Source organism: Zalophus californianus, chromosome X (genome assembly GCF_009762305.2).
Source record: "Zalophus californianus isolate mZalCal1 chromosome X, mZalCal1.pri.v2, whole genome shotgun sequence".
NCBI lineage: Eukaryota > Metazoa > Chordata > Mammalia > Carnivora > Otariidae > Zalophus > Zalophus californianus.
In genome coordinates this window covers 71,203,216-71,230,676 of record NC_045612.1, presented here as the reverse complement: position 1 = coordinate 71,230,676, position 27,461 = coordinate 71,203,216, and the positions used below count along the sequence as shown (strand labels likewise).

Below are 27,461 nucleotides of genomic sequence, written 5' to 3'. Positions count from 1 at the left end.
CAAAAAGGGCAAACTTCCGACTGAATAGCAAGGGGGGAAAATATCACAGGACCGTAAGCAAAGCTAAACCAAGACGACTGTCCTGATAGCTAAACACCTCAGAACTAAAGTAATGCATCCGGACAGAAATAAAAGGGGCTACCTGCATTCCCATCTCCCCCACTCATCAGCCTTCCATGTGCAGAGCGGCACCTCTCTCTCTCAGGATGAGATGTCCTGAGTCATCCCTAAGATTTTTGCCAACCAACCACAAGGCAAAGGACCCAGGGGGAACTGAAAACATGCCTTTATTTTGGAGCAGATTTGGAACTCACCCTGTGATTTGCAGGAACTACCAGACTATTTTCCACAGTGATTGCATTATTTTTACATCCCTATTAGCAATGTATGAGAGTTCTGGTTTTTCCACATCCTTGTCAACATTTGTTATTTTTATTATTGTGGCCCTCCTGTCAGTTGGGAAATGTTCTCTCACTGCTGTTTTGATTTGCATTTCCCTAGTGGCTAAGGGCGTTGAGCATCTTTTCATGTGCTTATTTATCATCCAGACATCTTCTTTGGTCAAGTGTCTGTTCATCTTTTTAGTACACTTTTATTTTCAATTGGTTGCTTGTTTTTCTTCTCATTGAGTTTTGAGAGTTCTGTATGTATATTCTAGGTCCAACTGCTCTATCAGGTATGTGATTTGCGAAAATTTTCTCCCCGTCTGTGGCTTGTCTTTTAATTGTTTTAACAGTGTTTTATGAAGAGCAGAAATCCAAATTGTCAGTTTTCTCTGTTTCTTGTAGTTTTGCTATTGTAGCTAAGAAATTTTTATCTAACTCAAGGATGCAAAGATTTTCTTTTATGTTTTCTTCTAAAAGTTTTGTTGTTCTAGGTCTTATGTTCAGATCCCTTTTAATTTTTGTATAGGGTTCAAGGTATAGATTAAGGCTCTTTTTCTTGCGTATGAATGTCCAATTATTCCAGCTACCATTTTTTAAAAAGTTGAATGATGTTTTAAAATAAAAATTTAAAACCAAAATCTGATCATATAACTTTCTTGCCCAAAGACTTCCTTTGGGTCCTCACTTTTTTTAGAAAGAAGCTCTTCTCATGATTTACAAGGTGCTACATGGTTTGGGTCTTTTATATAACTCTGATCTCCTCTCATCTGTCACTGTCCATCTCGTACTCTAAGCTCCAAACACACTAAAATTCATTCAGTTCCCCTCGGTTTCTTCCTTTTGCCTGCCAGGATTTTGCACCTGCTTTTCCCTCTGCCTAGGTCATTTTCTTGCCACTCCTCTACCATCTTACCTTCACCTATTTCCTTGGAAACTTCCCCTGACTCCTGCCCTCACTCCCACTGTAGTGGCTCATCATGCTTACTTTCTTTATGTACAGGTAACACTTTTTACTTTCCTATCAATGCACTGATCATGTGCTATTGAATTTGGTTGGTTATTTGTCTCTTCTCACTAACATGAGGTCCATGGGAAAGTAGTCCCTGGCATGTGGTAGGTGTTCAATAAATACCTGTTAAGTCAACAAATGATTGTAAATGAGGTCGGACAGAGTGAGTGAAGAAGCACTGTGGTGTTCTTTTGAGGTTGGAGTGAAAAATGAGTAGATGTCTAAGAATTTCAGAAAGTAAGGATTTTGTCAAATAGCCTTTGAAATTGAATCTTGATTAGCGAATTGGCCACTTTTTAGCTAATCGTGTATACTCTTAATTGGTCTGTGTGGACAAGCACATTCCTCTTGTCTTAATTCCCTGATTATTTTGCAGGGTCATTAAACACTATTCAGGGTCCCAGGAGAGGACAGACCAAACCGGTGGCAGAGGTAGAATGGACCTGGGGTTAAAGCCAGTACTTTGTAAAACATGCTTATCATTTAGTTATAGAATGTATCGGCTATTCTAAAGAAGCCATTTGAGCAGTTGGGCAGTCAAATGCATCATCAACCTCTTTGAGCATCATGAGGGTGGGGCAACACTGTCTTTGAGAACGCTCAGTATATCGCAAGGGATATGGGGCTGAAGGGTACCACTGTTCCGCATATTCCTCCTTACACTGGCTGAGATCTTGATTTCTGTTTAATATCATAACGTAAGTACCATAGAGGGGAAGAAGAGTAAGCTGAATACTGGGCAGCTTTTTATGCAACTGTTGATCTTTGTGGATAATTGAAGAAAGCATCAAATTGTCCATTACTGTAATTATTCCGACCTTCTAAGTATGGCTAGACGTAGAGCAAATGCTTCCCATAGCCCTCAGTCTTTTTCTATACCTCAGGTTCGCACTGCTCCTTGGAACACCACAAGGGCTTTCATTGCTGCCATGAAGGGCAAGTGTCTCCTGGAGGTGACTGGGGTGGCAGATCCTACAGGGTGTGGTGAAGGATTCTCCTATGTCAAGATTCCAAACAAACCAACACAGCAGAAGGTGAGACTGTCTGAAATCCTAGAAACTAAAAATCAAGGGAGGAAGAAATGGAGGTTAAGGAGTGAAAGTAAAGGGGCTGGAGGATCTGGCACTTAAGTTGACAGGATGGCTTAGGTGCCTCCTATAAGGAGTTCAGCTTATTACGATTCTTGCCTATTTTATGTTTGAGATAGGATGATAAGGAGCCTCAGCCAGTGAAGAAGACAGTGACAGGAACAGATGCAGATCTCCGTCGCCTTTCACTGAAAAATGCCAAGCAGCTCCTACGTAAATTTGGCGTGCCTGAAGAAGAGGTGAGCATGGAAGAGGAAAACTTAAGAGTCTCCTAGGGGGGCTTCGTACAGAGAGGGAAAAGTTAGGAAGCAGAGGCAAAGAACTATTTGGATAATTTTGTGGTGTAAGTTGTAGTACACTGGATCTTAGGCACTTTTTCAGGAGTTAGCTTTCCCCGAGCTTTCTGTTTAACCTGCTTTGGGTGATTGTGTTTTTGTTGTTTTTTTTTGGTCTGGCTCTCTGAGTGTGTGCCTTGGTTTATTCTTTGAAATTTCTGATGATTTAGGTTGAAATCTCTGATGATTTAACACAGAACTATACAGAAAATCTGTATGTGTTTGTGTCTGTCTCTCTCGTAGATTAAAAAGCTGTCCCGCTGGGAAGTGATTGACGTAGTCCGCACAATGTCCACAGAGCAGGCGCGCTCTGGAGAGGGGCCCATGAGTAAATTTGCCCGTGGGTCAAGGTTTTCTGTGGCTGAGCATCAAGAGCGTTACAAAGAGGAATGTCAGCGCATCTTTGACCTACAGAACAAGTGTGTTGCTTTAGTGCTGCAGAAAATCCAAGCTGTAAAGGGGAGGGGTCCCAGACACTATATTATAATGAAGAGGAGGTCACCTGATAGTGTGACTAGGTGGTCAGGTATCTGAGATTTCAGGGTGGTATTTGTTCACGATACTGCTAGAACACCTACTCCTTTCAGAGCAACTTGGCAAAGGTTTTGCATTGGCAAGAGGTACTCTAGGTTCCATGGCAACTTTTGTGGCCTACTTGGGCCTGGCAGTTACTACAGTGGTGATAGGGGACAGTGAGTTTTGTTTTATTTTGTTTTTTCCCCAGAAGGCTTACTTTGTGGGAGGATGGTAACGCTCTGTTAAAAATTACCAGTGTGCCGTTTTATTTCTCAGGCTTTCTCTATGAGTTCTGAAAGAGTTGCTGTGCTATTTCGAGTCGGGGAAAACTTCGTAAAGCTTTTCTGTTAAGGCCCCCATGTCTTAGTGGATTTTGGGTATTCCTTTTTAAGGTTGATTTCCCAATTTCCCACTGTTGCCTAAAAGTACATTTCTTCAGCTCTTCATACACTTTCATGTTTCCCCTCATCTTAATTTGTAACATCGTTACAAATTTTTTTCTCTGTTCAGAGTTTTGTCATCAACCGAAGTGTTATCAACTGACACAGACAGCAGCTCAGCTGAAGACAGTGACTTTGAAGAAATGGGAAAGAACATTGAGAACATGTTGCAGAATAAGAAAACCAGCTCTCAGCTGTCACGCGAGCGGGAGGAGCAGGAGCGGAAGGAACTACAGCGGATGCTACTGGGTGAGGGTAGTGGCTTCACAGACAAGAAAGAGAAGGATCGGAAAAGTGTAAATAACCGCAGACTAAGAACTGAGCCAAAGCTGGAGGCAGAAGAAGTAGGGGATAAGTATAGAAAAGCCTGTAGATGAGGTAGAGAGGTGACCACAAACTGGACTGGAGGTTTGTCTGGGGGGCCCAGATTGAAGAGATGCCGCCAACCCACTGCTGCCTCTGTCTGTATCGGGCCTGTCCAAGCCGGGGCTAGCAGTGCTGTACGTCAAGTGAGCTTTCTGGGCATTCGTCCTAGAGGCTAAGAGTTTTTAAAGCAGATTTCGTGGATAAATTTGAGGGGTTGTTCTTGAACCCTCTGAAATCATATGTAAGGTTCTGTGCAAACGTGCCTTTTCTGAGAAGATCCGTGACTTGCAGAAGATTACCAAAGGAGTCCTAGACCCTAAGTAGAGTTAAAAATCACCAACCAAAATTTGCAGAAGTTGAGAGTGGGAATGATAAAGGCCTGAACTGGTTTGGGATATGGATATTGGGCATGAAAAGAGGTGAAAAAATCAAGGTGACCTTAAGATTTCACTCCGGGCTTGCCAGAAAGATGGTGGTACCATTGATTAAAATAGTAAACTCCAGAGAAAGAAGCAGGTGTGAGAAGGGAAGGTGTAATGTGTGGAGTTTGAGGTCCCCCATGACACTTCCCAGTATAGATGTCAAGCAGGCAAACGAAAACTTGGATGTAGATACTATGAGAGGGAGAGTAAAGGCCGAAGATGGAAATTTAAATGACTGTCCTCACTCCCTGTAGTCCTTTTCTTTGTTTCCTGCTCTCTATAAAAGCCTTGTATAATTTTGTGTTCTGACTACTTTGTAAAGACGTGATAAAGCCTTTCCACCGGGGCGGTCCTAGACCAGCAGTATCCACATCATACGGGAGCTTGTTAGAAATGCAGATTCTCAGGCCTCACCATAAACCCTACTGAATTGGAATCTAGTGTCAGGTGATTCCTCTTCATTCATGTTCAGGTTTGGGATACATACTCTAGGCCCTAAGACTCTGGCTTGTTTCTGTGGTGCCCTTTTCCCCTTTGGTGCTTGGGTGCTTTTCTTTAATGTGACCATCAACTACTTGCTACTTAGACTTTCTTCTTCTGTTATTCAGAGGAATCAGGATACATCTGCTATTTTTCTGTCCCCTCTAACAAACATGTAGTTCTTTGAGTTCCTTTCAGAACTTCTCGTACTGAGAAAAATGGGAACAGTGGCAGTGGTAAAATGAAGTCAGGAAAGGACAAATCAGTGTATTTGCAGGCTGGTGGTGATGCTCATGCTTTCTGTAGAACCATACAATGCTTTCAGTAGAACCGTACTTTTGTGGCACGTTGAGCTTCGAGGTCTCCAGTCTACCTCAGGAAAATGACCGTTTGGGTGGTAGGGGGAATGTGTGGAAATCTTTTTCTGCCTTGCAGCAGCAGGTTCAGCAGCATCAGGAAACAATCACAGAGATGATGACACAGCTTCTGTGACTAGCCTTAACTCTTCTGCCACCGGCCGTTGTCTCAAGATTTATCGCACATTTCGAGATGAAGAGGGGAAAGAGTACGTTCGCTGTGAGACAGTCCGAAAGCCAGCTGTCATTGATGCCTATGTGCGCATACGGACCACAAAAGATGAGGAATTCATGTGAGTTTGACTCACCGCTTTCCAGTACGATGAGGATGATAAAAGTGGGGGGGGTGGGGATGAGGTAGGTGCTGGAGTTTGAGTGACAGGATTCTGTACGGTTGGAAGTTAGAAGTCTTTGTTGGTTGGGTGCCTTTAGGTCTTTGGGTTTGGTTAGAGTCAAATCACAGGGCGAGTTCCAAATCTCCAAAATAAAGGCATGTTTTCAGTTCCCCCTGGGTCCTTTGCCTTGTGGTTGGTTGGCAAAAATCTTAGGGATGACTCAGGACGTCTCATCCTGAGAGAGGTGCCGCTCTGCACATGGAAGGCTGATGAGTGGGGGAGATGGGAATGCAGGTAGCCCCTTTTATTTCTGTCCGGATGCATTACTTTAGTTCTGAGGTGTTTAGCTATCAGGACAGTCGTCTTGGTTTAGCTTTGCTTACGGTCCTGTGATATTTTCCCCCCTTGCTATTCAGTCGGAAGTTTGCCCTTTTTGATGAACAGCATCGGGAAGAGATGCGGAAGGAACGGCGGAGGATTCAAGAGCAACTTAGGCGGCTTAAGCGGAACCAGGAAAAGGAGAAGCTTAAGGGTCCTCCTGAGAAGAAGCCCAAAAAAATGAAGGAGCGTCCTGACCTAAAAGTAAATACAATGTGGCGTGCTCATAGCTAACAAGGCAAAGGAAGAAAGCATACCTCCGCCCTTAGCTTTTGGCGTCTTCCCTAACTGGGAATGAGGGCAGTATTGTGGAAGGCTAGTTTGAATGGGTGTGGCTGCTCAGGTGTTATCCACTACTAGTGTGACTGGTAGCAACAACCTAATCTGGTGCCATTGGGTGTCATTTTATGCTTCATCCGTTGGAAATATTTCCTAGGGGTTGAGATAGGCTTGGTTGAGAGAGATGTTTTTTATGTGTACATTTGTGTGTGTGTGTGCACATGTACCCATACACACATTTTTTAAAAATTGTACACGTTAAAAGAAGCAACAGGGAAGAAACTTACCAGCACAGGTTGCTTTCCATGACTTAGGTAGGATTCTAGATATTACTATACTGTGTAACTATCATGTACACCATAAAATGAGACCACTGCTGTGTAAAACGATAGCTGTCTCATAGTGGTGTTGGAGTAGGTGATACAATGCCTAGGAAGCACTTTATAAACTAAAGTTCTCAGCAAAAGTAAACCGTTGGTGACATGTACTGAGATCATTAATATTTTCACTTGATCTTAGCCAATAGCCGAGAAGCGATGAGATCATTAATATTTTCAAGGCTCTTTCTTACATATGATATTCTATAGATACGATACGGTGTTGAGCCCATTTTATAACTGACCTCACTTTCAGAGGTCAGTTGCAAAACAGACGGAGACTTGGTATTACTGAGCCCTTTCCTTGGGACTGGAAGTTTATACCCGTGCTGGCTGCCTGTGCTGCTGAACGCAGCCCTGGGCTTCCGACAGACTTTGTCCTGCATACTTAACATCTTCATACTCTACCACTTAGATCGGGGGTGGAAATCCTCTCCCTTTTCTTCCTCGCTTGATTTTTAAAAAATGTCCTGTGTCTGGATTGCATTTTATTTTTGATGTGTCATTTCCATTCAGGCTCTTTTGTCCAGTAGCTTCAGGTTGAAATGTGTGGAACAGTTCTGTTATGACAACAGTTCTGCACCTGCCTTGTATATGTTTTGTAAAGCGGACATTAGGCCGCCTGTTTACCTCTGTCTGACACGTTGCTACTTTTCCTTTTGCAGCTGAAATGTGGGGCTTGTGGTGCCATTGGGCACATGAGGACAAACAAATTCTGCCCCCTCTACTATCAAACAAATGCTCCACCTTCCAACCCCGTTGCCATGACAGAGGAGCAGGAGGAGGAGTTAGAAAAGACGGTCATTCATAATGATAATGAAGAACTTATCAAGGTCGAAGGGACCAAGATTGTCCTGGGGAAACAGCTAATTGAGAGGTAAGGGATAGCAGGCGGGAAGTGCTGTGGAGAGATCTGCTGGAGGTCGATGATACAAAGGGTGGCACAGGTGGATGTGATGTGTTCTTTGAAGTGGAGCTCCAAGCACGGGAATGTTGATGGCTTTTCCTCAGTTGTTGTCAGCAATGACAGTTACAGTCTTTTGTCATAAAGCACTCCTCAGGCTCTTCCACTTGCCTCGGGCCATGCGACCTAACTTTTAACCAAATAAAGCCCCCCTTCCCAGGGTAGTTATGAAGCTAAACTGATAGACTATATAAACATGTAGTACGGTGCCTGGCACATGGTAGGTGCTCTTCCTGTTCTACTTCCGGGCACTCCTCACATTTGTTGAGTCCCTAATCTCAGTGTTCCGGTAATGGACCATCCCAGAAAGACCAAGGAGATGTAAACTATGCTTATCTATGTCTTGCTAAACTATGTCTTGCTTTCAGGGAATTTCGTAGATAATCAAGTGGAGAAGTTTTTAAATTAAAAAACATTTCCCCCCTAACTTGTGAGTTTGAAAATTGCAAACCTACAGAAAAGTTGAAAGGTTAATACAATATATCATTCCTCTACAGTCGCCAACTTAACATTCGTCACATTTGTTTCATCTTTATATGTCAAAAACTTTTTTTTTTTTTTTGCTGAACTCTTGGGAAATAAGTTGGACGCATCTTGTTGTTTCACTCAGAAGTTCTTTACCACACATCGTCTAAGAATAAGGATAGAACAACATGATACTACCGTTACACCTAAGAAAATTAACATTAGTTCAGTAGTATCTAATATTTGGTTCCTACTTAAATTTCTCTGGTTATCTCAATGTCCTTTATGGCCTGCCCTACCCCCAGTTCAGGATCCAGTCCCCATTCAGACATTAAGTATTTTGAGTGTCTCTTATTCCAGAACTGTTGTCTCCTCCTATGTTGGTTTTCATGGCATTGACTTATTTGAAGAGGCCAGGCCAATTGTCTCCATATTCTGGATTTGTCTGATTGTTATCTCATTGATTATGTTTACATTAAATGTCTTTGGCAAGATTACTACATAGGTGATATTATGTACTTAGTACACCACATCAAGAAGCACATAATGTCAGGTTTTCTCACTGTTTTGATCATCTTGTTTAAGTGGTGATCCCCAGAGCCCTCTATAATAAAGGTATGTTTTTCCCTTTGTAATTAGCATGTGGGTGAATATCATGTTCCCTAACAGTCTTTTTCTCAGTAATTGTAGCATCCATTGATGATCATTGCCTAACTCCGTTGTTACATCGGGGGTTGCAAAATAGTGGTTTTTCTAATGATAGCATTCTTTCTACATTAATTGGCATTCTGTAAAGAAGAGCTTTCCTTTCCTTTCTGTTTGAGTATTTCTATGGATTCTGAAATTCTTCCTTTTGTAAACTTAATGTAATATAATTTATTAACACTATTTGTAATTGTGATGCCCATATTGTCTTACATTTGACCTCTTAAAGCCAGATCCTGTGTCCTTTTGAAACAGTCCTGTAAATCTTTGAGAACATCTTTGCTTTCTGACACAAGATATTGTAGGCTGTCTTTGAAATTTCCTTGTTCGAGACCTAGAATCAGCCATTTCTTCAAGGAGCCCTGGTTCCTTTTTTCGGGGAATGGCATTTAGAACCAAGATCTAGGTGTTAGGTATGCTCATTGCCACTGAGATGTCATTGCTTCTAGGCTTTTACTGGACAGAACTAGAAAATATACATTGTAAACCACACATCAAAACCTTCGTATCAAAACCTCCATTCAAATCATATCTACGGATTCTTCTTCCTCTTCCCCCAGTCATATCTGTATCCTTTCTCTGGTTCCCCACATTGATATGTTTATTTGTTTGCTCTGTCTGTACATTTGCTATGTACAGAATGGTTTGAGAATTATAATACCAATACCACTAACAACAAACCTATAAAGTAGATTCGAGGTGTTTTCTGTAGTTTGCTGTCCTTAGACTATATGCCACTGCAGTTGTACAGTCAGGGTATTACATGCAAAATATATTTAAATTCTCTTTTGTCTAATTTTTAATCAATTTTATTTGTTTTGATCAATTTTGTTTCTTACTGAGGTAAAATTCGTAGATACCATTATGTAAGCTTCAGAGGTACAGTATCATAGATCGGTATTTATATACATTACAAAGTGATCACCACCGTAAGTCTAGTTACCATCCATCACCAGTTTGTTTTTGCTTCTCTTAGGTTTGGGGCTCTTTTTTCCATTCTTGATTTAATTTATCAATATCTGTAATAGTCATTATGTTTTGAGGCACATTAGAAAAGGAAAATTTAGTGTCTTGATCCCATACAAAGGAAAGGAAGAAGGTAAATGGGCTTTTAATGATTGAGGGAAACTCAAACTAGTTTTTTTTCAAACCGGTTTTTCATTTCTTCCTTGTTTGCATTGTAAGTTTAGCCTCGTAGCCCTTGAACCCTAAGGTAGAATGTTGGAGCTGGAAGGGTTCTTGAAATTCCGTTAGCCTAGTTCCCTTATCTTCCAAATAGGAAACTGAGGTGAAGTTGTGGCTTGCCTAGTTCTTTATTAATTTGGAGATCCTATGAGGCCTTGCCTGATCTGAGCCTTAGAATGTGGATGTCTGGCCTTTGGTTTAGCTTTTTCCTCCCCAGGCTCATGCTCAGGTACTTTGGACTTCTTCATTGTAATTGCTTTTTTTTCTGGGGACTAGAGATAGGGACTGCATGCTATGAAAGTGTTATTGATTACAGTGCAGATGAGGTTCGCAGAAAATCTCTGGTTCTCAAGTTCCCTAAACAGCAGCTTCCTCCCAAGAAGAAACGGCGAGTTGGAACCACTGTTCACTGTGACTACTTAAATGTGAGTATCTGCGTTGCTTCTTTCTGACCAGATGGGGTTCTCATTGATTCCTCCAGCCCTCTAACCCATGGCTGTGACACAGCCTTAGATTGTCCCTTTGGCCTTGCCCTGAAAATTATGTGTACTGTTCATGACAAGATTCCTAAGCTATAGCTAGAAAGTATCGTGTGTTTGTTTTTCTTATCTAAAGAAGCACTCTGATTTCTTGGTTCTCCCTAGAGACCTCATAAGTCCATCCACCGGCGCCGGACAGACCCAATGGTGACATTGTCCTCCATTTTGGAGTCTATCATCAATGACATGAGAGATCTTCCAAATGTGAGTTCGTCACATTCTTATCTACAGTAGCAATGGCAAAGCCCTTTGTTCTATCAGTGATTTCAGATCGAGGGCAATAGAGTATACTCATATGTACGTGGAACTCCTCTGATTCTTTGGGATGTAGGTTTTTGGGTTTTATTTATTTATTTATTTATTTATTTATTTTAAGATTTTGTTTATTTGTCAGAGAGAGAGAGAGCACAAGCAGGGGGAGCGGCAGGCAGAGGGAGAGGGAGCAGGGAGCCTGATGCAGGGCTCGATCCCAGGACCCCGGGATCATGACCTGAGCCGAAGGCAGATGCTAAACCATCTGAGCCACCCAGGCGCCCCTGTTTTATTTTTTTTAAATAGTTTAGTAGACACAACAGACCTACCTGCTTCATCTAGAAAGATGCCTTTGAGAGTTGATGGCCAGGTAGACAGAGGTAAGATGTGAGAGTCTTCAGGAATTGGCTCTGACAAGTGTTCTTTGCTCATGGATAGTGCTGTCTCTTGTTTGCACAGACCTACCCTTTCCATACTCCAGTCAATGCAAAGGTTGTAAAGGACTACTACAAAATCATCACTCGACCAATGGACTTACAAACACTCCGTGAAAATGTGCGCAAACGCCTCTACCCATCTCGGGAAGAGTTCAGAGAGCATTTGGAGCTAATCGTGAAAAATAGTGCAACCTATAATGGTAAGAATCACCTGTTCCTTCACTGCAAAGGTCACCTTTCAGATCCTTATTTGTCTCTTATTAGTCCCAAATTCAGACGAGATTGGACTGACTGAAAGGATCTACAGTGTATGAGTGCATTTTGGGCTTATGAAAATCAGATAGTGCACATTTTTGTCATTTAATGTTACTTCTTTTTAGTCCCACTTTTTAATGTATCCTCTGGAGAATTCGGAGTCTATCTGCTGAAACGAAACAGTTGCAGGGAGATTAGTGGGAGGAAGAAGTGGGCCTGATTAAATAGAAGGGAGAGACAGTGTGGATGGAACCTATGCAGAGTGTGTGCGCGTGACCATATTCGCTGTATGTGAATCTTTGATGTGATCTACAGATTTGTTATAGGGGCTCTTACATGTTCACTTTGCTCCACATCTGGCAAGGGAGGGAGAAAGAAATCTGTGTTCTGTGTCTTAAAAGGGTGGGGGGACACAGTACAGCTTCTGCATGTCAGGGATCAAGGTTTCTGATCTCCACTTGTATCCTTGAGCACAGATTTCATGTGTAAGTGTGGGGATTAAGGGTACAGAGAGAGAATGAATCCCGGCCTTGCCACTTACTGATTAAGTTACCTTAGACAAGTTATCTTAGACAACCTCTCACAGCCTTCTCAGTTTTGTCATCTGTAAACGTGGCAGTACCTAGATTCCGAGACCTTTTATAGCAAGCCTGACCCACTTACCTAGTCTCCTATCCGATACCTGGCTCCCATACCTACTAGGGACTCCTGCCAGATTCAGCGTTGTATTTCGCAAAATATCCTATGCCATTTCTTCATGCCCTTTGCAGTCTTTGCCCTGTCTGGAATGCCTTTTGCTCCCTTCCAGTGGGAACATGCCCTGTGAATTTCCATTCATATTTCCATACCAACTCATATCATCTCTTCATGAAGACTTATCCACACTGCCCAAAAGACCCATTTTTTTAATTTTCTGTTCTTCCTAGCAGAATTAAATGAACTTTTATGAGTCTTACTATGTTATATGTAATGATTTATGTATCTGAATCTCCCATCACTTTGTGACCTGGAGAGACTGTTTTACTCATCTTTGTATTTTCAGGGCCTAGCAGAGTGCTACACACACACAAGGGAAGAACACATTTGTTAGGCTCGACTGTCATTCAAGTTACAAGGGTAAATACTTAAAAGATTGGAAGAGGAATGAGAAGGTGTTAAGAGTCAACTTCGAAAGTACAGAGCCGAGATACCTGTGGGTCGTTTAGGTGGAGATGTTAGAACAAAACGGAAAAGCTAAGTTATGACCTTGTCCCAGCCTTAAATCCTCCCCCCCCCCCAGTCCTCCTTCTTCCTCATAGCCCTGGCTGATAACAGTAGCAGCAGTACTGCCGGTGGCTCCAAGTGTTTTAACTTTGCATTGTCTTCTTTATTTCACCGTAAGAAGTCTCTGAAATGGGTACTACTATAATCCTTATTTTACAAATGAACAGATAAGCCTGTAGTGTTTAAATAACCTGACTGAGGTGGTCACACTGCTAAAAAGCAGCAGAGGTGTGAATCCATTCTCACCTCACAACCCTGAAGCGATCTTCTGCAGAAGGGCTAGCAACCTCCTAATTAGGATCAAGTGGCCACATTCCAGAAATCCCTGTTTACTTAAACAACTTCATTGAGATCTAATTCACATACTGTACAATGCACACATTTAAAGTGGTCAATCTTAATGTGTATTACCCATGTGGGAGCATGTATCGGTATTTCATTTCCTTTTTATCGTCACATAATACTCCACTGTATAGATACACCCCATTTTTAAAACATGTTGATCGGTTTGTAGACATCTGCGTTATTTGTACTTTTTGGTTAGTACAGGTGATGCTGCTGTGAATTGTGGATAAGCTTTTGTGTGGACATTTGTTTTCATTTCTCTTGGATATATACCTAGGGGTGGAATTGCTGGTAACACATGGTATACATTTAACTTTTTTGAGAAACTATCAAATTGTTTTCCAGAGCAACTGCAGTGTTTTTAATCCTATCAGCAGTGTGTAAGGGTTCTAATTTCTCCACATACTTGTCAACACTTGTGTTATTGTCCATCTTTTTTTTCTAGCCACCTTGGTGGAGGTGAAGTGGTATTGTGGTTTTGATCTGCATTTCCCTGGTGTTCCAGGGAATGGTGTTGAGCATCTTTTTGCCCCAGTTTTACTGAGATAGAATTGATACACAGCACTGTAGAAGTTTAAGGGGTACAGCATAAGGGTTTGGCTTACTGTAGTGTGAAATGATTACCGCAGTCATTTTAATAAGCATCTATCATCTCATATAGACACAATAAGAAGAAAAAGAAAAAAAATTTCTTCCTTGTGATGAAAACTCTTAGGATTAACTCTCAGTAGCTTGACTGTCTATCATCCAGCAGTGTTAACTGTCATCCTCCTGCTGTACAAGTACTCACTTCTCTCATAATTGCAAGTTTCTACCTTGTGACCACCTTCCTCCGATTCCCCCTGCCTCTGGTAACCATAAGTCTGATCTCCTTTTTTTTCTACGAGTTTGGTTTTGTTTTGTTTGTTTGTTTGTTTTTAAAGATTCTCCGCATAAGTGAGATCATACAATTTTTGTCTTTGATGTTGAACATCTTTGCATCTTCTTAGAAGTCTCTCGAACTCCAGGGTGTTTGACACTATGGACCACTTGTAGCTCCTCGATAATCTCTTCTCTCTTTTCTAGGAGTACTTTCTCTAATGATTTCCTATCTTTTTCATTCTCATGACTTCAGCTACCCTATATCCACTGATATCACTGTCTCCAGCCCCTACTTCTCTTCGGAACTCCATACTCATGTTTCCAGTTGCCTGCCAGACATGTCCATTTTTCAGTGCCCTACTGGCAACTCTTTATCTGGTTGCCGTATTTAGACTGATGATATTACCATCTGGAAATGATGGCTGTCATTGGTTCCACCCTCTCTTCCCCACATTCATAGATTACTAAGTCCCATAAATTGTACCCTCTACAATTTGCTGGAACACATCTCCTTCCTTTCAGTCGTTGCTGCTTTCTTCATTGAAGCCCTTGTCCTTTCTTGTTGGACCCCTTGCAACAGCTTCCAAACTTTCCCTTTGCTGCTTGCCTTAATTCTTCACACTGTGATAGGGTAATTGTTTCCAAAACACAAATTTGAAAAATTTTTCCAGCATAAAATCCTTAGTGGCTTTCTATCACCTATGAGACCTTTATAATGTAGCCCTGCTGCCTTTCCAAGTTCCATTTCCTGTTTCTCCTCCACACATACCTGTGTTGCAGTTGTACCAAACTGCTTGTGGTTCTTGTGAAATGTGGTGCCTCGCGTTTCTGTTTATTTCCTTACTTCTGTATCTTTGTATACTTTTTCTTCCCTCTGGAATGTCTTTCTACCCTATTGTCTACCTGATGGACCTCTACTCTTCATTAATGACACTACTCAAATGTCAGTCACAGCAAGCCTTCCCTGCTTCCCAGTATGCAGATTTAATTGTTGTAAAAACAGCTTACAACATGTTTCATATGCAGCCCTACCATATTTCCTAGCAACCAGTGTATCCCTCTGTTTGCACTATACTCAGTTTTTTAAAACTTCATTATGGAACTTGTTCGGTATGTACAGAAGTAGAGAGAATAAACCTCGGCACACCTATTCATCTAGTTCAACAATTACCCTCATGGCTGATTCTTTGCTTATTGTTTAGTCTGTATTTCCAGACATCATATCATTTCATCCATAAATACTTCAAGCACCCATATTCTGTCTTGGCAATGATTTATTTTCATGTCATTTTCTTTGACCCAAGAGCTAAGGTAGGAATTATGTCTTATTTTCTTCTTCTTCTCATCATTGAACACATCACAGACCATCATTAATCATTCGTTGAATGAATAAACAAATGAATGCTGAATTAATTGATTGAGAATAGAGTTGAGATTTGGGGTCTGGGGAATAGTTATATGAATGGATAGACAGAGGAAGATAGTCAAGCAAAGGATACTGAAAGGAAATAGAATACTGTCTAGATGAAAATGTTTTAACTATCCCTATAATGAGCTTAAATCAGGGCAGCCATAAGTGGGGACTGTAGGAAATAGTGTGAGGATTTTCTGAAGCTCCCATTATGGATTTCAAGGAAACTAAATAGTCTGAGATGGGATGGAGAGTCTTTTATGACAAAGGCTTTGGATTAGCCATATGTTGGGAGGACATCACAAACCATGAGTTGTGTAAAGAAAAATTGCAATCACAAATTTTATATGCTAAGTATGGCGAGATTATAAATCATGCCTTCATCTCCTCAGCCATCCTTAAACAAATTGTCATTCCCCATCCATGGTATTATTACTTTCAAGGTATTAAAGGCAGGAGTATCAATAGTAGTACTGTGGGATATATATAAATAAGGAAGAGACTTAAAATTAGTTTTTTCATCCATCCTGTATATCTGCCATGTTGTTAGCACTGAAAAATGGAGATAAGACTGGTATATCTATCTAATCTAGCAGCTAGGCTGGTGTCTGGCACCATATTAGGTGTTTAAGTAAATGTATTAAAAGTCTAGAAGAGGTATTGGCAGCTCTCGTCTCCCATTTTTAGTGGTCTCATCTCTTACTGTTCCTCTATAAATTTAGGTCCAAAGCACTCATTGACCCAGATCTCTCAATCCATGCTGGATCTCTGTGATGAAAAACTCAAAGAGGTAAGATATTTAAAATGAGAGAAAGGCAGGGGACTGGCTGGCTCAGTCAGAAGAGTATGTAACTCTTGATCCCGGGGTTGTGAGTTTGAGCCCCATGTTTGGTGTAGAGATTACTTAAATAAATAAACATTTAAAAATGAATAAATAAAATGAGAAAAAGGCATGGAATTTGAGGGGAGCTGGTAGCAGGGTTGAGGAAGGAGGGACTGTAACAGAAAGAAGAGTAGAGAAATGTAGGAGTAGCAGATCTTTAGTGTGTTAGAGACTGGAAGGGACCTTTGAAATCTCATAATCCAATTCTTTCTTTTATAGATGGAAAAACTGAGATCCGTAGAAGAAAATTACTTGCCCTGGGCATCATGGTTATTAAGGAGTGTGGCTAGGATTGAAATCTAGAACCCACATAACTTTAGAAAGGGTCAAGAAAAGTGAATTTCCAAGAAGTCAGCTAGAGCTAAGAGACTGTGTTTTGGCAGAGAGGAATTTTAATTTTTAAAAGATTTACTTTGGAGAGGGAGTGGGGAGAGGGAGAGAGAGAATCTTAAGCCCACTACGGAGCCTGACATGGGGCTGGATCTCACAACCATGAGATCATGACCTGAGCTGAAATCAAGAGTTGGACGCTTAACCGACTGACTGAGCCACCCAGGCGCCCCTAAAAGATTTTCTATATTCCATTTTTTTTTAAGATTTTATTTATTCAGGGCGCCTGGGTGGCTCAGTCGTTAAGCGTCTGCCTTCGGCTCAGGTCATGATCCCAGGGTCCTGGGATCGAGTCCCACATCGGGCTCCCTGCTCAGCGGGAAGCCTGCTTCTCCCTCTCCCACTCCCCCTGCTTGTATTCCTGCTCTCGCTGTCTCTCTCTGTCAAATAAATAAATAAAATCTTTAAAAAAAAATAATTAAAAAAAAAAAGATTTTATTTATTCATTTATTTCAGAGGGGGGAGGAGCAGAGGGAAAGGGACAAGCAGACTCTGTGCCAAGCATGGAGCCTGACATTGGGCTCGATCTCAGGACCCTGAGATCGTGACCTGAGCCAAAATCAAGAGTCAGATGCTTAACAGACTGAGCCACCCAGGCACCCCTATGTTCCATTTTCTTACCAAAAAAATGGCACCTTACAAACTTAGAAAAAATGGAAGTATGATGATGATGTTAATAATAAAGTAGACATTTCATAAAAGAGGATAATCAGATGGCTGATAAACATGGAAAGATTCCTCAACTTGATCATTGGGGAAATGCAAATTTAAACCATGTTGAGATACTACTATGTGCCCACCAGAAAGGCTAAAATCTAAAAAGACTAAAAAATAATTTAAAAAACTGGTAGTACTAAGTATTTGTGAGGATGTGGAGCAATTGGAACACAAACTTATTCCTAGTATAGTCTGAAATGAATTTTTTTTTAAAGATTTATTTATTAGAGAGAGTACAAGCAGGGGGAGCGGCAGGCAGAGGCAGAGGGAGAAGCAGACTCCCCGCTGAACAGGGAGCCCAATGCGGGGCTCGATCCCAGGACCCTGGGATCATGACCTGAGCTGAAGACAGACGCTTAACCGACTGAACCACCCAGGCACCCCTGAAACAAATTTATTGGGTTACATTCTGTTATGTAAAAGTCACTAATCAACAATATGTTGTGTTTTCAGCAATAGTTTACAGCAAAAACCATGTAAAATTAAAACCTAACTTGGTAAAGATGTTTTTGTTGTGGGAGCTAAGTTATCAATTCCCGAGGATGTATATTTTTGGTGATCTACAAGAATAGAAGGTAGAATACCTAAAGGAGTGGTTGGTACATCCCTTTCGATCCTTTAACGAGAATATCATTTCTCTTATTTGGACTTTTGCCTAGAACTGAAGTTGAGAATTCAAAGTTAGACTTTTTTGGGCAAGGGCAGTAGACAACTGAACCGCAAATTATCCATAAGTTTCTGTGGTGATTACACCTCAGGGAAACCTCTGTTTTTCCTTTGCTTTGTTTCATATCAGAAAGAAGATAAATTGGCTCGTTTAGAGAAAGCTATCAACCCCTTGCTGGATGATGATGACCAAGTAGCATTTTCTTTCATTCTGGACAACATTGTCACCCAAAAAATGATGGCAGTTCCAGATGTAAGTAGTCTCTGTGCTAAATATTGTGAAGATAGTATAGGGGAAGGGAAGGACAGTAAGATGTGCATGTGTATGTATGCTGGGGAGTCTGGGGGGTAGTGTTCGTAAATTCAAACCGGTATATAATTTAAAAAACTGACCTTTTTGCCGTAAGAGTGTTTGATCGTTCAAATCAGAGGCCAGGAACCTGTGGATATAGAACGATTTCTTTCTTCCTGTTGTTGAAAGCTCCTGAATAGCCCTGGAAAGAAATTAGGATGCCAGCTAATGGGAGGCTTTGGATTGAGAGGTGCTTCTTGACAAATGGCAGTTTATTTAATTATCCGGTGTTTGTTGTCTTTTTGATTTTTTTTTTTTTTTTTTTTGGTCTTTTACAACTGTATGGCAGGGCTACCAGATTGACTATGTATCATGTTTTGGTAGTGATTCTTCCTTAGGAATGCTGAACTGAATTTCCTTTTGTGTTGTAGGCATATGTTATGTATGTGTTAATGCTATAAAACTTTTCTGGATGGGACTGGGGAATAAGAAGTTTTAATTGTGTGTATAGAGCAGGGTTTTTTCCTTAAAGGAATCCATGAAACCTCTTAAGTTATAGACAAAATCTTGTGTGATTATGTGTCTCTGGGAAAAGGGGTTCATAGCTTTTGTTGGAACCTTAGGAATATTTGTGACCCAATGAAGGTTGAGAATCTCCAGTATAAAGAATGGTTTCCATTTAATTTCTCATGTTTTCTGTTTTCTAGTCTTGGCCATTTCATCACCCAGTTAATAAGAAGTTTGTTCCAGATTATTACAAAGTGATTGTCAGTCCAATGGATTTAGAGACTATACGTAAGGTGAGTGATTTGATCTAAAATGTCTTTTTGGAAGCCAGTAAATTTGTACATGTATCTGAGTCCCCTGGTTCTTTTAATCACAGAATATCTCCAAGCACAAGTACCAGAGTCGGGAGAGCTTTCTAGATGATGTCAACCTTATTCTGGCCAACAGTGTTAAGTATAATGGTGGGTATTTCTCCTTTTTTTTCCTTTCTATCATTCTGTTCATCCAGTTTTAGTTAGCATTATTAAAATTCAATTGTATGAAGTAGCCTTGAACAGTACTCTGCCTTTTTTTTTTTTAAGCGGGCACATATTTTAGTGTGTTTTGTAAAGTTTGCTCATAACTTTTAATGATGAAAAAGCAATGTACGTTAATTTTTTATACTTTAGAAAGCACAGAAAAATGAGAAGAGAATAAAAATCAAATGGATATTACTTTGGGCTTTGAGCCATCGCTGCTTTCCGTGAGATGTGAAAATTCACCTGTGCTCCAGGCCCTTAGATGGAGCTTAAGGAAATGTGTGACTATAGACCACAGTGAGCTTCCTCAGAGCATGGAGTTTTGGTCAGTACCTGAACCGATAATATATGCTAAGCTAGTTACTTAACTTCTGTGCTAACTACTTAATCTGTTGGTCGGAAAGACATAGTCACTCTGCCCACGTAATTCACAATCCAGTTGATGGAGAGAGGCTGTTAAAATACAGCTTGACAAGGGCTATTATTAGAAGGATGTACAAAGTGCACTAGAGGAGAAAAAGGAGCACCTTCACCTAAAGGGTAGGGAAGGCTTCACAAATAAGCTAATAAAGATCAGTTTTGAGTGACTCACTTGTTAAGTAAACATTGATTGAGCACCTAATGTATGCTGGCTCTGATAGATGCTACGAATATAAAATCAACTTAGATATTATTCCTGCTCCCAGATTGGTTGTAGTTTATTTAGGGAAACAGAAAAGAAAATTTACAGAAGTTAAATACTATGCTAGATGTGCGCACAGAGTGCCAGAGGGACACAGAGGCTATTTAAATCCGAGCGAAATTAGAGGCAACTTTCTGGAAGAGAGTTATCTTAAGCTGAGTTCTAAAGGAATAGGGGAGTTTGCTAGGCAAAGAATGTGGAGGAGAAAACATTCTAGGCGGAGAAGAGCGAGTGGTATGTGAAGATACAGAGGCCTGAAATGACATTAAAGGCTTGAGAAACAAGTTGTTGGGGTTGCAGTTATGTGTACATCTTGGTGAGTGACTGGTTATATGTAGAAGTCTCTAGGAGTCAAGTCCTAGAGACCCTTGTGTGTGCCCTGGGTCATATTTAAGAGATCTACTTTCTCCTAAGTGGAAAGACATTGAGGAATTAAGCAGTGAACTGGTGATCTCATATAATTCCTTAAGTAGAACAGAAGAGGGAGCTAAGGGCATTTGAGAGAATTGCCTAGCATACTGAGGTCTCAACTAAAAAATCCACATGGTTGTGTGACTTCTGCGGCAGTATTCAGCAGCCCGACTAGTGTGGCTGTACATTTGCTAGATAGAGGGACAGAGAATTTGGAGGGAGGAGGTGAAGGAAGGGACAGCCAGAAAGACAGATGAGGAAATGGGCATCAAGAAGAGAATGTGTAATGCCACGGAGGAATGAAAGAACAGGGCAAGTTCAGAGAATGATATTTGACTAGAATTTACATATATCATTAAGGGGAGGTGGTAGGAGATGAGCCTTCCATTTTTCTTTCATCTGAGTTGGTTTAAAAGAATCTGCTTTCTCCCTTGTGCTCTTCTTATTGCTCATCGGAAATTAGAGAGTGGAAATGCCCTTTGTCAGGTCAGTTATCTCTCCAGTATTGTCTCCTGAAAACACTTAAAGCTGATCAGCCAGAATTCTGGTAAAGGAAATGTTGAGAGGCTCACAGATGTCCAAAAATGATTTTAACAAGTGATAAAGCAGGAGTGTTACAGAAAGCCTGCTTGGCCTTGGTGATGGCTGGCTTAAGATATTAAAAGATATAGATTTAAAAGGAGCTAATATAAGGCAATAAGAAAAACCCAGAAGATGCTAAATGAAAAATGAGCAAAGGGCAGACAGGCAAATCACAGAAGGCCAAAATTTAAATAGCTAACGAACAAATATTCAGTTGCACCCAGTAATCAAAGACATGCGAATTGAAACAAAGAGGTACCTTATTTCCCACCCATTAGACGAATTCAATTTTTTTTTTTTTTAATGGAAGTATTCAATGCTTGTGCTCCCACATATTGCTGTGGGCAGTATAAACTTCTAAGACATTTCTGGAAAGCTCTTTGGCACCATTGAGAGACTTAGAAATAGTTAAATGAACAGGATTTATAATCAGGTAGGCTTGAATTTGAATATTGGCCCCACCACTTAATAGCAATGTGACTTTGGGCAGGTAACTTAGCCTTTGCTTTCCCATCTGTAAAATGGGAATAATAATAGGACCCTCCTCATAGGGCTATTGTGAGGATTAAGTAAAATAATGCACATTAAGTGTTTAATATATGTGCATGGTATATACAACATGGTAGAATAATCTGCCCTAATCAGAGATGTAGACAAAGATATTCATGATAATGTAATTTATATTAATGAGAACCTGAATGGTTAATGTAGAGGGAATGATTAGTTATTGTGCCATCTGTATGATCGATTATTATATAAAGATCGAGCACTTTTTAAAAAAAACGACAAAAGTATTCACAATGTTAAGTGAGAAAAGCAGAACACAAAACAATTGATCCGTTACACATTTTAAAAAAAGACGTGTAGGCATAGAAAAAACTGGAAAGAAACACATCAATGTGATAATAAAATAGTGGTTATTTCTGAGATGTAGGGTTAGGATTTTCTTTGTTTTCATCTTTTGTGTGTTTTCCAAGTTTCTTGCTAGTATGAGAGGCAGGAAGCTCTTCCTAGAGGTTTTTGGAATTTTGAAGGATGATGATTATAGTAGCTAATTCTATATTCAGTACCTTCGTTGCCAAGCCGAGTAGTAAAGTAGAGAAGGGTGGGGAAGAAGTTCCAGGCAGAGAGCACAAACAAAAGTAGGTGAGAGTGCCTTGGATTGGGAAGTGCAAATAGTTGGTTTGGCTAGGATGAAGAGTGGGGGCTACTTTGGTGGTAAGAGATGAATTTTTCAAGGTACATGGGATAGATCTCAAAAGGCCTAGTATGTCACACTAAGCCTTTAAAAGGAAAGAGGATCGTATCAGGTATTTTAGTAAGGTCATTCTGGAAGCTATCTAAAGGATAGATAGGAGGGGAATTAGATACAGAGACCAATAGAGAAACTGTTGACAGTTGTCCAAGTTAAAAGTACTGAGGGCTTGGGGCGCCTGGGTGGCTCAGCTGGTTAAGCGTCTGCCTTCAGCTCAGGATCCTGTGATCTAGCCCCGCGTCGGGCTCCCTGCTCATTGGGGAGTCTGCATCTCCCTCTCCCTCTGCCCCTCCTCTCTGCTTGTGCTCTCTCTCTCAAATGAATAAATAAAATCTTTAAAAAAAAATACCGAGGGCTTGAGCCAAGGTTAAGTAGCAATAAGAATAGAAAGATGGGGACAGATTGTAGAGATACTGTGGAGGTAGAATTGATATTTTCGTAAGTGGTTGGCAGTTGGGGGTGTTGGGTCAAGGGTGGGGACAAATCAGGATGATGCAAAGCACTCATGCTCTTGGGTGAAAACATAAATGGGTATAAACTTTCTAAAGGACTGTAAATGTTCATTACTTTTGATCAGTTTCACCTCTGGGGAATACTCCACATACGTGTATAAAGGCATGTGTACAAATATACATGTTTATAATTGCAACGTCATACAGTTGACCCTTGAACAACGTGGGTTTGAACTGTGCAGGTCCATTTATACACAGATTTTTTACAGTAGAGTACTGTAAATGTATTTTCTCTTCCTTACAACTTTAATAGCATTTTCTTTTCTCTACAGTATATAATATAATATCCAAAATATGTGTAAATTGATTATTAATGTTATCAGTAAGGCTTCTGGTCAACAGAGTAGGATCTTTATTGATAGTTAAGTCTTTGGGGAGTCAGAAGTTATAAGTGGATTTTTTATTGCACAGGGTGTTGGTGCCCCTAACCCCTGTGTTCAAGAGTCAACTGTAATTGCAAGAACATGGGAGCACTTTGAATATCCAATATCCAACAGTAGGAAACCAGTTAAATAAATTATGGTACCTATATATGATGGAGTACTACTTAGCTGTCAGAACGGTAATTAGGTAACAAATAAGGTATATTTGTATATGCTGATACGAAAATGTGTTCAAGATGTATTGTTGAAAAATAGATTACTCGACAGTATGTACAGAAGGGGTTGCAAACTCAGATCTTACAAAGGCCAGATAGGTATGAGTGAAATGGGCACAATAGGGACTGATGAACTGGAGAGCACATACCCATCTAAAGGAATCAGTCACTATTTAGCTCATTTGTTGCCATAGAATAGAATTACTAAAAGGAGAGATGAAGGATAATTTTCACTTGGTACTTGTTTGTGCCTCAGTGTTTGAATTTTTTTTTAATTGAGCACACAATGCTTTCATAATTTAAAAAAATTCCACTTTTGGAAGGATGGATAGATTAGATGACCTCCAGAATTTTGACTTGGGTAACTGGTGGTGCCATTGACTAATATAGGAAATAGACGAGGAGTGGTTTTTGGGAGAAAAAGTGGTCAGGTTCAGTTTGGGCTGTGTTGTATTGAGCCAAGTGAAGGCTTAGTAGATAGTTGGCTATATACATGTCCTAAGCTCAGAAGAGAAGTCATTACTGTAAATATGGATATTTTTTGGGCGCCTGGGTGGCTCAGTTGGTTAGGCAACTGCCTTCGGCTCAGGTCATGGTCCTGGAGTCCCGGGATCGAGTCCCACATCGGGCTCCCTGCTCAGCGGGGAGTCTGCTTCTCCCTCTGACCCTCTTCGCTCTCGTGCTCTCTCTCTCTCATTCTCTCTCTCTCAAATAAAAAAAAAATCTTAAAAAAAAAATAAATACGGATATTTTTTCAGATCATCAGCATATAAAAGTAGAAGTAGATGAGCTCAAATAGGGACTAGGGGTATATTCTTTGAACCCCCGATGCTGTATGTAAAATATGGTTGTATATTTTTCCAGGTAGAAAGACCATAGTTTTATCAGATTACTAAAGTTGTATGTAACCCAAAAAAGTGAAGACCCACTGTTTAGTTGAGAGAGAGTGTAGGAGGAGAATAGACTTGACAAATTCCAACATTTAAGGGATCAGGTGGAGAATACTGAGGAGTGGCCAGAATGAAAGAAGGAAAAACGGAAGAGAGTAAGACCCGGATACCAAGAGAAGAGGAAGATGGCCAACAGGTCAAGTGCTACATAGAAAACCAGAGAGAATGGTTGTTAGAAGAGCTGTTGCAGTGAGGTGGTTAGACTCGAAAGCCAGATTGCAGGGGCGCCTGGGTGTCTCAGTCACTGAAGTGTCCGACTCTTGATTTTGGCTCAGGTCATGATCTCAGGGTCATGGGATCAAGTCCCATATCGGGCTCCGCACTCAGTGTGGAGTCTGCTTGTCCCTCTCCCTCTGCTCCTCCCCCAGCTCACACTCTCTTCTCTCACATCAATCAATCAGTCAATCAATCAATCTTCAAAAGCCAGACTGCAGAGGATATGAATGAATGGAAAGTAGAAACTGAAATTTGTGAAGGGAAGGAGGAAAACTGTAATCAACATATGGAAAGAGATGAAGGCATTTGGACAGGGGACCTTTTTTTAGGTGAAAGAAGAGAAAATTCAGGTTATGAGGTGAGGTCCTTATGGAAGGTGGGAAGATAGACACTGAGAAAGTTTCTGTCCGGTAGCCTCTTATTTTCTCTCCAAAGTAGGAAATAGAGAGTCTTCTGCTGACAGTGGGTAAGGTGGTGGGAGAAGGAATTTGAAGAGAAATGCTGATAAGGGTTTGAATTATCTGTTGTAAGAAATTTGAAAAGTAGCTGACTAGGGACATTTCAGAACTGTTGAGAAGCCTTTGAGGGTCCAGCTGATGTTGGAGACCATTTTTTTTAGCACCATCAATTGGCACAGTTGTTTAATTGTGAGGGAACTAAGAAAGCAGATGATAGAATTGATTCAGGATTGGGATCTTGTTTTCTGGGTGTGTTGGAAAGATTGGGAATTGAAGATGTCAGCAAGGAAAAAAAAAAAGGTTGAAGTTTGAGCTTCTTAAATTTTGTCACCAAAGAACCCTTTATAGCAGAGGATTCTAACTACATAGTCTCTGGTTTTGGGGATATCCCAAAGCAGCTCTACAAAGGCTTGAAATTTCTTGGCAATTTGTGTGTGTGTTTTTTGTTTGTTTTTTTTTTTTTTTGTAAGATTGATTGATTTGTCAGAGAGAGGGAGAGCGCACATAAGCAGGGGGAGTGGCAGGCAGAGGGAGAAGCAGGCTCCCCACTGAGCAAGGAGCCCGATGTGGGACTTGATCCCAGGACACTGGGATCGTGACCTGAGCCAAAGGCAGATGCTTAACCAACTGAGCCACCCAGGCGTCCCTGGTAATTCGTGTTTTGTTTGTTTGTTTTTTAAAGATTTTATTTATGTGAGAGAAAGAGCATGAGAGGTGGGAGGGTCAGAGGGAGAAGCAGACTCCCTGCTGAGCAGGGAGCCTGATGTGGGACTCGATCCTGGGACCCCAGGATCATGACCTGAGCAGAAGGCAGTCACTTAACCACCTGAGCCACCCAGGCGCCTGTAATTCGTGTTTTATCTTTGAAAGTTAATCAGGGTTTGCATTTGACTTATCTTTGCTTTCACACACTTCACATTTCTTACCAAATTATTTTCGTTTTTAAAAAAGATTTATTTATTTGAGAGAGGGAGACAGAGCATGAGCTGGGGGAGAGGCAGAGGGAGAGGCACAAGCAGACTCCCCACTCAGTGGGGAGCCCGACATGGGGCTTGATCCCAGGACCCTGAGATCATGACCTGAGCCAAAATCAAGAGTCGGATGCTTAATTGAGCCACCCAGGTGCCCCCAAATTATTTTATATCCTCCCCCAACCTCCATCTTCAAATACAATTGCTAATTGAAGGGAGATGTACCACACTATACATACATTACCTTTCTTTTTAAAGCATGGGAGCTGATGAGGGACGAAACGAAAGCCAAGAGAGGCTTGATAGATTGGGAAATAGGAATTAATGGGCTTATAGGCTTGTAAGTTTCCTTGAGGTCAGAGAGAATGAAAAAACTGGACAGGATACAAGGCTGTGATTAAGAAGTAGACTATATGGGGCGCCTGGGTGGCTCAGTCGTTAAGTGTCTGCCTTCGGCTCAGGTCATGGTCCCAGGGTCCTGGGATTGAGCCCCGCATCGGGCTCCCTGCACGGGAAGCCTGCTTCTCCCTCTCCCACTCCCCCTGCTTGTGTTTCCTCTCTTGCTGTCTCTCTCTTTCTCTTGGTCAAAATAAATAAATAAAATCTTGAAAAAAAAAAGTAGGATATTGGAATTGAAACTTTAAGAAGTGAATTTGTTTTCAGTTAAGGACAGCATTCTGGATACAGCCTTGGATATGTTTGGCTAGAGTGGAGCTGCAAACCGTGGGCATGAAATTAGCAAGGATTTTGGATGGGTAGTACAGGTGAACATTAGAGTAACCCACCATGATGGGGAGAGATTTGGAGCCAAGAGGGGAGACTCTGCCAGGTATATAGGTCCTTGGTGAATGTGAGTAGGTTTGTGATGGTGAGTAGAGATTAAGAGCAGTGATCTCAAACTCAGGCGGCTTGCAGGGGCCAGGCAAGTAATGTAAATGAGTGAGGTGGGCCAGGTGTGGATTGTAGTAAATTAGAAGAGTACATACTCCATTTAAAGAGTCCTATACTTCATTTGATTGTTGTCCAGAAGGAAATGAGTATAGTGTTGCTAGGTAGTCTTAATTTCTCAAGAGAAGCAGAAAATGTGGATTTTTGTGTGTGACATTTCCCAGTTTTTACACATTTGCAAATAACTTGAAATTTCTAAAAAAATTCTGGGGGCTAGTCAAAAACCTCTATCTGCAGGCTAAGTCTGGCTCCAAGGCAGCTGGTTTTCAACCTCTGGCACAGTAGAGAGCAAGTCTCAAAATAGGGGGGATTTTTTTCCCCGAGGGAGAGTAAATAATGATTTGGTAGCAGCGGTGGACAGCCTAGAAGGCTGACTTTTTCCCCTCTTAAACAAGTTGATGAGAGTATAAGAAACTTCTGACTAGGGCCGTAAGGGTTTGTAGTGTCCTATGATAC

At 41.0% G+C, this 27,461-nt stretch overlaps 1 protein-coding gene across 12 annotated transcripts in view; it reads left to right on the top strand.

Annotated features, from left to right (window-relative positions):
• Positions 1 to 27,461, top strand: part of TAF1 (TATA-box binding protein associated factor 1) — a 72,563-nt gene that overhangs the window by 18,015 nt on the left and 27,087 nt on the right. For 10 of the 12 annotated variants that reach the window (XM_027607658.1, XM_027607664.1, XM_027607656.1 and 7 more), the window contains 14 exons: positions 2,280 to 2,429; positions 2,603 to 2,722; positions 3,062 to 3,237; positions 3,845 to 4,023; positions 5,478 to 5,691; positions 6,150 to 6,315; positions 7,433 to 7,644; positions 10,403 to 10,511; positions 10,731 to 10,829; positions 11,337 to 11,514; positions 16,172 to 16,239; positions 18,236 to 18,358; positions 19,105 to 19,197; positions 19,281 to 19,365. In XM_027607658.1, the coding sequence (XP_027463459.1) occupies positions 2,280 to 2,429; positions 2,603 to 2,722; positions 3,062 to 3,237; positions 3,845 to 4,023; positions 5,478 to 5,691; positions 6,150 to 6,315; positions 7,433 to 7,644; positions 10,403 to 10,511; positions 10,731 to 10,829; positions 11,337 to 11,514; positions 16,172 to 16,239; positions 18,236 to 18,358; positions 19,105 to 19,197; positions 19,281 to 19,365 (1,972 nt within the window). Of the gene's footprint in view, positions 1 to 2,279; positions 2,430 to 2,602; positions 2,723 to 3,061; positions 3,238 to 3,844; positions 4,024 to 5,477; positions 5,692 to 6,149; positions 6,316 to 7,432; positions 7,645 to 10,402; positions 10,512 to 10,730; positions 10,830 to 11,336; positions 11,515 to 16,171; positions 16,240 to 18,235; positions 18,359 to 19,104; positions 19,198 to 19,280; positions 19,366 to 19,572; positions 19,748 to 27,461 lie in introns of all 12 variants that reach the window. The other 2 variants (XR_003522529.1, XM_027607657.1) reach the window with 2 other exon arrangements.